At 42.8% G+C, this 11,344-nt stretch overlaps 1 protein-coding gene across 7 annotated transcripts in view; it reads right to left on the bottom strand.

Annotated features, from left to right (window-relative positions):
- Nucleotides 1-1,375: 1,375 nt before the first annotated feature.
- The window catches only part of LOC121543028 (phospholipid-transporting ATPase IG-like), a 70,028-nt gene continuing 60,059 nt past the window's right edge, over nucleotides 1,376-11,344 (bottom strand). Inside the window, exons 25-30 of one of the 7 annotated variants that reach the window (XR_005995977.2) lie at nucleotides 11,017-11,218; nucleotides 10,830-10,933; nucleotides 10,518-10,674; nucleotides 7,767-7,878; nucleotides 2,318-4,616; nucleotides 1,376-1,647 (exon numbers count right to left, since the gene is read on the bottom strand). Coding sequence is in view for 6 of the 7 variants with exons in the window: in XM_041852713.2 (XP_041708647.1) it covers nucleotides 7,771-7,878; nucleotides 10,518-10,674; nucleotides 10,830-10,933; nucleotides 11,017-11,218 (571 nt within the window). In the remaining variant the exon portion in view is untranslated. Of the gene's footprint in view, nucleotides 4,617-7,766; nucleotides 7,879-8,764; nucleotides 8,856-10,517; nucleotides 10,675-10,829; nucleotides 10,934-11,016; nucleotides 11,219-11,344 lie in introns of all 7 variants that reach the window. The other 6 variants (XM_041852742.2, XM_041852725.2, XM_041852713.2 and 3 more) reach the window with 6 other exon arrangements.

The raw sequence follows: 11,344 nt of genomic DNA, 5'->3' as shown, positions 1-11,344 counted from the left end.
AATATCACATTTACATACAGTACCAGTCAAAAGTTTGGACACACCTACTCATTACAGGGTTTTTCTTTATTTTTACTATTTTCTACATTTTAAACTGTGAAATAACACATATGGAATCATGTAGTGTTTAACAAATGAAAATATATTTTATATTTGAGATTCTTCAAAGTAGCAAACCTTTGCCTTGATGACAGCTTTGCCTTGATGACAGGTCTCTCCAGAGATGTCCGATCGTGTTCAAGTCCGGCCTCTGGCTGGGCCACTCAAGGACATTCAGAGACTTGTCCCGAAGCCACTCCTGTGTTGTCTTGGCTGTGTGCTTAAGGTCGTTGTCCTGTTGGAAGGTGAACCTTCGTCGCAGTCTAAGGTCCTGAGCACTCTGGAGCAGGTTTTCATTAAGGATCTCTGTACTTTGCTCCGTTCATCTTTCCCTCGATCCTGACTAGTCTCCCAGTCCCTGCCACTTAAAAACATTCCCACAGCATGATGCTGCAATCACCTTGCTTCACCGTAGGGATGGTGCCAGGTTTCCTCCAGACGTGGCATTTGGCATTCAGGCCAAAGAGTTCAATCTTGGTTTCATCAGATCAGAGAATCTGTTCTGAGAGTCCTTTAGGTGCTTTTTGGCAAACTCCAAGCAGGCTGTCATGTGCATTTTACTGAGGAGTGGCTTCCATCTGGCCACTCTACCATAAAAGGCCTGATTGGTGGAGTGCTGCAGAGATGGGAGAACATTCCAGAAGGACAACCATCTCCACAGAGGAACTCTGGAGCTCTGTCAGAGTGACCATCAGGTTCTTGGTCACCTCCCTGACCAAGGCCCTTCTCCCCCGATTGCTCAGTTTGGTCGGGCGGCCAGCTCTAGGAAGTGGTGGCTTCAAACTTCTTCCATTTAAGAATGATAGAGGCCACGTGTTCTTGGGGACCTTCAAGGCTGCAGAAATGTTTTGGTACCCTTCCCCAGATCTGTGCCTCGACACAATCCTGTCTCGAAGCTCTACGGACAATTCCTTCGACCTCATGGCTTGGTTTTTGCTCTGACATGCAGTGTCAACTGTTGGACCTTACATAGACAGGTGTGTGCCTTTCCAAATCATGTCCAGTCAATTGAATTTACCACAGGTGGACTCCAATCAAGTTGTAGAAACATCTCAAGGATGATCAATGTTAACAGGATGCACCTGAGCTCAATTTCAAGTCTCATTGCAAAGGTTCTGAATACTTATGTAAATAAGGTATTTCTTTTATATTTGTTATAAATGTGTAAAAAAAAAACGATAACCTTGTTTTCACTTTGTGCTTAGTATGCTTTCTTGCTGATACACAAGCTCACTCCATCATACCACAAATTCATTAATAAAAACAGAACAAGTTATTTTCTTCAAAACATTGTTTTACTACAGAAAAACTGTGTTGAACATACTGGTCTTAAAGTGGTACATTCAGATCGGAGGTTCAGAGTGCCGAGGCTGGAGACTGAGGGGCCAGATGTGGGGTGGTCCTGGCGCCGGGGTGAGGTGCCCACTTTGTACCCATCAGATCCTACGGCACCCCACCACAGCAGTCACCCATGGACAGGGTCATTCTCCACATTCACCCAGCCTCTCATGCTTTTTTTGGACGTTTAGATTATTCTTACAAAAGTGGCTGGAAAAAGGTTGCATTTAAAATACAATCAATTATTTTAGTTTTTTTGTCAGGCAAAACAAGAGTATTCAATACTTTAAAGCTTTTCAAAATAGCATCTCTGATGTAATGTTAAAGGTTTGTTTTTTTAAACGATGCAGGCAGCCCCCCCTTCCTATACAGAAAGTCCTCCTCCTACCCCATGACCTAGGTCACAGAGCCCAGGCAGGTGAAAGTCCAGCGGTGTCTTCACGCTAGTCTAAAAAGTCCATAATCCTCATCCTCATAGCTTTAGTGTTTCAAAAGGAAACATTCCAAAAGAGTTCCCTGTGTTACAGCCATCTGGTTAACACAACCCTCTGGAAACTCTAGACCCTTGAAGTCAAGGAAAATATGATTTTCTTCTCCACAAGATGGTACAGTACGTGATATGTGGTTGATGGAAGTATGGTAAATCACATTTGGCATGGGAGCCGTGTCCTGAATTCTGCCAAGTGTGACAGAGGGGAGGGGCACCAGGCTGCACATGCTCAGTATATCACAGGTCATGTACAGCCATTACGTAGCTACTACAGTATCTCCAACCACTAAGGAGCTGGAATGGAGCACATCTGGACTAAGGATACTCAACTAATGAACTACAACCATCAGTGATGGTAATCATCATATTTGATAGTTATGGCATTTTTACCTGCAGGTGTGTGTGAGATCCAGATGATATGGGTTGGCACTGGGCACACATCTGGTCTGAAGTAACACAGGCATACTGAAGATGCACAAAGCTGATCATTCTGTACAATTAAAAAAGATTCATGTAATAAAAATATAAAATGTGTGAGTCAAATTACACAGAACAATAAATATGTCAAATAGATTTTTACATGTTCCAAAAAAATCTTCCCATATAGCGTCTAAAAGTGATTAAAATCATGGCATGTAGAAATGGAATGTATGAAGCACTAACGCTAGAAGTCAGAACAGTCTTTCAGTAAGAAACCTATTTCAGATATCATAAATGGAGATAGATGTTCAGGTATGGTAGCAGGTGGATAGAAAGCCTCACAGTGGCATTACCTATGGTGACAAGAAAGAGGAAGTCTGGAGTTGGGATCTTTACCCACCAACGTCAGCCCACCTTTGACAAACAACACTAACTGGTAATTTTAGGCTTTTAGTGCATGTGTGCATTTGTGGATGCATAGGTGTGTGTGCATTTGTGTGTGTGTGTGTATGCGCATATAACAATGTGCCTTTGTGACCACCTGCCCAAAGGAAAATCCACAGAACTCCTGAAGTCCTTTAGAGGACAGGTCATGACAACCACATACTAAATCTACAAGGTAGCGACAGGTATTCTGGTTAAACGCTGTAAGTGTCTCAATGTAACACACAGGTTGATTTGAGGCCATCATTCCCATCCAGTACAATTGTGCTGCTGGGCGCAGATACATAACAAACACACACACACACACACACATTCTCAGCGACATAGTTCGCAATCATTTGGACAGTGCTGGGCATGACACTTGCATCACCCCAGCTCAGACACATTTTTGGCATCAAGCATTAGATATTCTAACAGGTTAAGCTATATACACAGCACATATATTAATTTTCTATACAATTGGGATTTTCTTAAAATGATCACTGGCTTTAAGGTCGGAAGATTAAAGTCATGCTACAAACACCAAACCAGGTAGAAATGTTGGCAAGCACAACTCATCACCAGTCATTTTGATTCATCACACACTTTGGGGAGATGGGAAAATGGAGACTTAACCCAGATGGAGTTGTGCTCTAAACCTTCCCATCTCAGTATTCAAGGCAAAAACATTTTGAAGATATCCAGTAACCTGTGTGCAGTGTAGTCTGCACTGAGTGAACATGCTCTCTTAGCGTTGGACTTGACTGGATTGGAATCATGTAACTTATAAACTAATGATTTGGACCTGGAACAGTGGAATTTCTGTTTCAGAAAGTTAAGTGACATTTGTAAAAAAAAAAAATATATATATATATATATATAAACCTTGCAGAAAAATACAAATAACAAGTGGAATGTGGCATTCATGGAGCCTCCTTAGTTTCATGCAGATGAATCATTCTGGGACAGTGGAGGCGTGGCTGCATGTTAGAACACAGCAGACTGTACGAGTACTTCTGACAAGGCAGCCGTGTACGCATTTACTTACATTTCCCCCCCCGCTACTGTACTATTCAAAAACGGAAAGCAAAGAAAAATAAACTGCGGAAACTCATGCCTCATGTTTGAGCAGTCCAGTAAAAACGTGGTAAAAATGGCCTGTGCTGCGTGTGCCAGTGGTGCAGCAATCTGCTGACAAGGGGAGGGAAACAGGAAGAAGGGAAGGACGGAGGCAGCAGTGGAACAGAGGTACTCAGAACACTGCTGGAGTCATCCCTGGGTCTTTTGTCATTTCTATTACGTTGTTTTACATTTTCTTTTTAGATCAGGCAAAAGCCCAGGCATCCAGAGTGCCATAGGCTCCTGAAAGACGCAGGCCGCAGGGTAGTTGATCCTCCTTTGTGCCCTTCACTCCTGCTCCTTCATGTGCTTGTAGGACAAGGGCATGACAGCAGCGTTCTGGAGAGGACATACAAAAACAATACAAAAACACACACAGAAGTCAGTCCACCTCTATAGACAGAAACCTGCTCCTGCCAATTGCCAACCACTGGACGGTGGCAAGACCCAGCCACACCATGACACAGACAGCATTAAATGATGACCCCCAGAATCAGGTAGAATTGACAACATACCCCCAGATAAAATCGATTGGACACACCTCCCCTGAAAACAGATCAGCTGGAATCAAATCATAGAATGTCTATTGCTCTGATTGAACGTGATCATCAACCAGGGTTCTAAATGTCTATGGAACCCAAGACCATGAGCAATAACCGAGGCGTTAGACATGCGAGATTAGCCCCTTGTTTTACCTGGATGTCTGTAGGAGGGAGTCCTCTGAAGGCTGGGAAGAACAGATAAACAGGTTAAATGAAGATGAGGGATGTGAGCGTAAAGCCTGGTGTTAACACATTACTGCCATTCCAATAAATGGAACCCAACCACTCAGTTGACGGTCAGTTCATTGACGTAGTAAGCTCAATATTCTATATATCAGGCAAAGGGATGGCATAACATGCAGTCAGCTAAGCTCGATAGTCGTACTTGCAAATGAAAAACATGACACCAGTGACACACAAGCATGTTATTGCACATTCAACCCCCAAAAATTATAATAACCACAACCACCACATAAATGACAATGCCATAAAGGGAGAAATAGAAATGGCAGATTCCGAGGTCTGCAATGTTGAATTACATATAGAGATGAAAGAAACACCAAAACAGACTTACTCACATTCACCCCTTTAACACGCATACAAACTGATGACACAGATGAATCCCCATCCACAGGAGAGTTGATACTTTTTTTCAAAAAGGTAACATGAAATCATTAAAAAGAGCACATGCAAGGACACAATGAGCAGGTTGTCTACTGGAGGCTGAAAGGAGCAATCATCATTGTCCTGGCTTAAGGCTTACGCATGCTTCCGACCTTCGCTTGAAAAATGAGAAAAAGCGGCAATAGTACCGTTTGTCCATCTTGAGACACCGTAGCCACTTCTTCAAAATAATCAGAATTAATCTAAGAAAACTCAAAAAATCTGTCATTGACGTTTTTGCAGAGGAGATCCTAGTCGCTCAATTTTACATCTAACAGATGTTTGGTGCAGTATTTCTCAATTGAAAAAAAGTGCATTGAAACTTGTCATCCATCATTGATCGACAAACACTTCAATGAAGAATACCTACTGTTGACCAATGACCGACGAAGGTCATAAAACCGCAGAGAAAACCCTTGCCGAAGACCAAACAAACAAAAACGTAAGAATGTCATAATATATGCACAAACTGTTCTGAAGCATGCAGACGCCTTTAGTGGGTCAATATTGAAAAGGCGCCCACTTCTGACACCAATTTCAACATTGTCAGTTGAATGTTTATCTAAATCTTTTGAGTTAACTTTGTCCATACGGATATGTCCTTATGTATGTACACATGTACAGGTAACTGCCAAAATAAAGGAAACACCAACACCAACATAAAGTGTCTTTATAGGGCATTGGGCCACCACGAGCCATCAGAACAGCTTCAATGTGCCTTGGCATAGATCAGGGATGGGCAACTTTGATGGGGTGGGGGCCACAAAAAATCTGAACTCATCATGAGGGGTCACAGTTGCTCGTGGGTCTGTGTGACCAAATCCACACCCCACCCCCCACCCACATTATGAGCAAAACATTTTAGTGGCCCTCTTGACAGTGCAATTCTACAATGTTTGCAGTTTTTAATATTATATCTGAGTGAGATTGACTAATAAAATCAATGGGGGCCACCCAGCAGGTAATTTGACCATGATAACAAGTTTAGATAGCTGGCCGCAAAACTAACTTAGCAATCCCCCAGAAAATTGCTGACATGGGCTAATTGACTGACTATCAGGGATTTACTGCTGATGCACAACCCAATTTTGAAATTGCACCTTGTGTATTCTACTATTATAACTCGCAACAGTAAGTTGAGACCCCGACTGAGTTCCATCCCTTGCATAGAGTCTACAAGTGTCTGGAACTCTATTGGAGGGATGGGACACCATTCTTCAATGAGAAATTCCATCATTTTATGTTTTGTTGATGGTGGTGGAAAACACCGTCTCTGGCACCGCTCCTGAATCTTCCATAAGTGTTCAACTGGGTTGAGATATGGTGACAGACGCACACACGCTGAGCGATTCACTGAAATGTTAGTTAATTGGTTTAAAACAAAAAATAACCAACGTCGGTTCAATTATTTGAATTCCATTTTGTTCGTTTTTTTTTCTGTGAGCTCAATGCCCAGATTTCACAGTTTCTCTAGAGATAAAACAGATCAAGCCCAAATTGTGCGATATAGTAGGGAGTTGTAGTTTCCACAGGCCAATATTCTAAATGGTTTCGAGCAGAAAATGTGATAATTAACTACAATGACCACAATCCATTGTGCCTACTTGTCCAGTATGTGTTTCTTTTACGCGTGCTACATTAGATTAGTGTGGGGCAGACATGAAGAGGGAGAGAAGAGATAGAAGAATGCGTGATTGAGAGGGATAGAGAGCAGTTGCTTTGTGAGGCATCTCTACCTGAAAATAAATGATCTAAGTGATTGATAGTTGGTATTCAGCAGTCATAAATGTATGCCTTATTTACTTTGAAGAATTACAAAATACTGATTTTGTCAGACAGCATAGGCAGCAGCTTTGGAGATAAGATGACTTGGAATGAAATAATAAAGTCATCAAATAAAACAAATGTAATAAAATATTTTGGTTGTATATATTAAAGTACAGTGAATAAATTATGGTTAAAGCAGTAATGTGCAGCACTACCATCATGGGTCTTTAATTAATTGTTTTATTCTGTGTTGTTAGAGCATTCAACCCACATAATGCATAGTGCATTTAATGTAAAAAATAAAATGACTGAAACCGAAAACCGTGATTATTTAATAATCTAACCGAAACGAGCTAAAAAAGCACTAATCACTCAGCACACTATGCTCCTCGAGACCCATCTTTTTAAAAAAGTCACTGAGATCTCTTCTAGCCATGGTAGCCAAAATAATGGAAAACTGGGCATTTTTATACATGACCCTAAGCATGATGGGATGTTAATTGCTTAATTAACTCAGGAACCACACCTGTGTGGAAGCACCTGCTTTCAATATACTTTGTATCCCTCATTTATCCAAGTGTTTCCTTTATTTTGGCAGTAATCTGTATGTACACATATCACAAGAAAAAATATGAAGCAGACATTATGACAAACACACTTTTCAGCCAACCAATAAGAGCTCACCACACAGGAAGTACGGGTTAAGGTAAGTGATAGAGGGCTGAAGCGAGTTCTTAAAAAAAGGATCTTCCTTCTTGAAGGCACGGAAAGCAGGATTTGGAGTAGAATACTGGATTCTGGTTACAGCTAAGGGGTAATGGGCCCCGGCAGATATAGGCTGCTAAAGGGTTTGTTTTGGGAGGTATTTGATTGGTTAAACTAGGGGGCAGAGTTGGGGCTGGTACCTGTTCATAGGATAGTATTGGACTCGTCTGAAAAGGTTCGCATTAGCAGGGGCCTGGCTGAAGACCGGGGAGACTGGGTTTCCCACTCGCCCGACTGAACCACTGGCTTCTTCTGGAAGGGTCAGGCAAGAGACACTAATGACACCTCGGTGCTGACAGAGACACTTACAAGACAGCAAGTGGACAATGTAATGTAGTTTAAACACACACTCTCCCTGGCGAATATTCTCTCCTCAACCCAATGATTGTCAGGAGGGACAAGTCAATGTTTAGAAAGATCTCGTTGTTTAAGTGTTGTTAATCTCTATTCTTTAAGGCAAAACAAAGCTGTCTTAATGGACTAATACACATTATTGGTACAGCCCTCCAAATATTTCTGACTTCAGACACGCATTCAGAGCAACACAAACACACACATCGCTGTAGTGGCCCACTGCGGTTGTGGTGGGGGGTCCAGGGTATGGGGTTGGCTGGAGTCTGGGGCACACTGGCATGCAGATTAACCTCATGTGTTTGCGTGCTGCATTCACCTGGACAGGCATGCAGAGACCGCAGGCACAGGGGCAACACAGGCAGCTAAGACACAATGACTGATGCACTCAGACATACTTAAGAAGACATAGCACCAACGCTCCATGGTTTCAGCACCAAACCAAAAACCACTATTGCTGGGTAAGTGACAGACAAGGCAGGGCACTGGGCAATCCAGAATTTACATAAACATTCTCAAATTGTCATGGCATAACAAAAATGGACCACCCAGTCTGGACAGTGGTTAGAACCTTCAAAGGGTCACTATCATCACTATGATCTGAACTGGGAATCTCTAGAATGGGCAACAGTGTGAGGATCAGGCCTAACCTGTCAAGTCAAGGGAGGGAGGATGCTGGATGTTATTGGACACCACCTGAGTAATGTTAAAGGCAGGAGGAGGGAGGGGGAGGAATCTGACAAGCAGGACAGGAGGAGGTTAAGGGAAAGAGCAGAGAGAAAGAGACCTCAGTCACTCCAGGAGAAGCTGTGAGTACTGGCGGTCTGCGACAGCATGAAGATAGTGGACGTTCCCGACGAAGGAAGTCGTTGCTTGATCTTTGGCAAAGCAGGCAGGATAGAAAGAGAGAAACAGAAGAGGCAATAAGAGGGAGTGAGACAGAGGGAGAAAAAGAGTAGAACAAATGTATTAAACCAGAGCATTAGAGTTAAAGACAGCATTTAGTTAGAGTGGGGCAAGAGGGTTGGCCTTTGCTGCTGAGGCCCTAGAACTTTCAACGATGTTCATCAATGGTATCAGGTTAGACTCCTTGCCGTTAGAAGTGTATTGGTGTTGTGGGTTAAATGTAACCTTTATTGGTCTGAATTAAATGTAATAAATGTTGTTGTTGTTGTTACTTGAGAGCAAAAACAACATACAAATAAATGACATTGTATTGCATTTCTTTGAACCATAGAAGTGATAGAGCTCCATGATGCACAAATAACAGCCCATCCAGCATACGTGTGTGTGTGTGTGTGTGTGTGTGTGTGTGTGTGTTTGGCCTACGCCTTTGTCTACACTGAACAAAAATATAAAACGCAACATGTAAAAGTGTTGGTCCCATGTTTCATGAGCTGAAAAGATCCCAGAAAATGTCCATACGCACAAAAAGCTTATTTCTCAAAAATCTTGGGCACAAATTTCTTTACATCCCTGTTAGTGAGCATTTTATCATTTGCCAAGATAATCCATCCACCTGACAGGTGTGGCATATCAGGAAGCTGATTAAACAGCATGATCATTACACAGGTGCACCTTGTGCTGGGGACAATAAAAGGCCACTCTAAAATGTGCAGTTTTGTCACACAACACAATGCCACAGATGACTGAAGTTTTGAGGAAGCATGCAATTGGCATGCTGACTGCAGGAATGTCTACCAGAGCTGTTGCCAGATAATTTAAATGTTAATTTCTCTACCATAAGCTGTCTCGAACGTCGTTTTAGAGAATTTGGCAGTACGTCAAACCGGCCTCACAACCGCAGGGGGCGGGGGATGCCACTTTCTGTCTGTAATAAAGCCCTTTTGTGGGGAAAAACTCATTCTGATTGGCTGGGCCTGGCTCCCAAGTGGATGGGCATGTTGCATGTTGAGTTTATATTTTTGTTCGTACAGTTAAAATCATCAAAATCATTACGAGGTTGTCAAACATTTACATTTATCGGGCGTACAAAAAAGGATAAGGTATGAGGATATGTTGGTTGAAAAATCAATCGAGTGATAATATCATATAACTTGTAAAATGAATAACCAAATTATGCGCCATCACACCATTACTAATACTTTGAAGAAAAACTAATTTGCCTCATGGGGAGTTAAGTGACAGACTATACCAGAAGATACTGGCCTAAGAGGGGAGAAGGGGGGGGGAAATTACATTATTCCTCTGATCTCCATCCATGTCAACAACACAAATCAGACCGCTATGGAGGAGCTCTTTAATGTATGTTTAGAGCAATGGGCTCCGTCAAGCATGACCGAATCTTCAAGGAGACACCAATGGCTACTTGCAAGGACAAAACGTAAATGATGAGACTGTTATGATGCATAAACAGAAATACAGGGATATCTAAGCATCTCCTCAGTGCATAAAGACGCATAAAGGACAAGTCATAGCTGTAGAAAACTACTATGAAGTGTTTTGAACAGTTGTTTTCCCCTTTAACATTAAAACAATATAGAGATAGATGTGTGTGTGTGTGTGTGTGTGTACAGTACCTGTCGTGAGTGGGGCCACCGGGGCTTGCGGAGGACCAGCAGCAGGATCTCAGGCAGCAAGCTGAGCAGGACGAGGAGGATGATGACCAGCCAGGTCGACACAGAGCTCAGCATGTTAGCAAACACAAAGTAGAGACGCTGCTGCCGAAGGAAGGGCCTGACGGGAGGGAGAGCGTTTACAACATTCACACAGGTCAGTGCAAATACAACGGTCACCAACCACGGTTCAGGAGAACTACAAGGCGAGTAGGCTTTTGCTCCAGCCCACCACTAATATTGATTGACGTATGTGTCAGATGATCCGGTCCTCACCATATGATCCCACCCCAGAAGAAGCTGAAGAACATGTAGAAGGCCAGCGAGCCCCAGATGACAAAGTGATTGATCCACGTCCAATGGCGCGTGTCCATAGCCAGCTATAACCACAAACAGAAGACAAGTGGTATCACTGGTCTGAAAACGTATTTCAACAACACTGTTATGTTCAAATGTGCTTTACCTTTAGCGTAACGGTGAAGACGAGGACAGTAAAAACAATCGTTCCGTACGACCAATTCCCAAACACCTGGCCATTGTCCTGCAGGGCGGGGTTACTAAAGAGAAAGCGGACTCCAAAGAAGAACAGGAGGCCCTGGTAGACCCCCAGTAGGGTCCAGTACAGGAAGGGGCCCCAACGCAACATGGCGTTCTTTGCTACGTCCCTAAGGAGAGAAAAGGGGGCAGGAAGGGAGGTACACAACAATACAAAGACGGAGGATTGAAACCACTTGCTTGTCTCGTCATTATCACACTAGAAGCATAGCTAGTGCATTTTCTATGTAGTCACA

The sequence above is a fragment of the Coregonus clupeaformis genome, chromosome 3 (genome assembly GCF_020615455.1).
Source record: "Coregonus clupeaformis isolate EN_2021a chromosome 3, ASM2061545v1, whole genome shotgun sequence".
NCBI classification, from domain to species: domain Eukaryota; kingdom Metazoa; phylum Chordata; class Actinopteri; order Salmoniformes; family Salmonidae; genus Coregonus; species Coregonus clupeaformis.
This window is presented reverse-complemented; position numbering and strand designations above follow the sequence as displayed.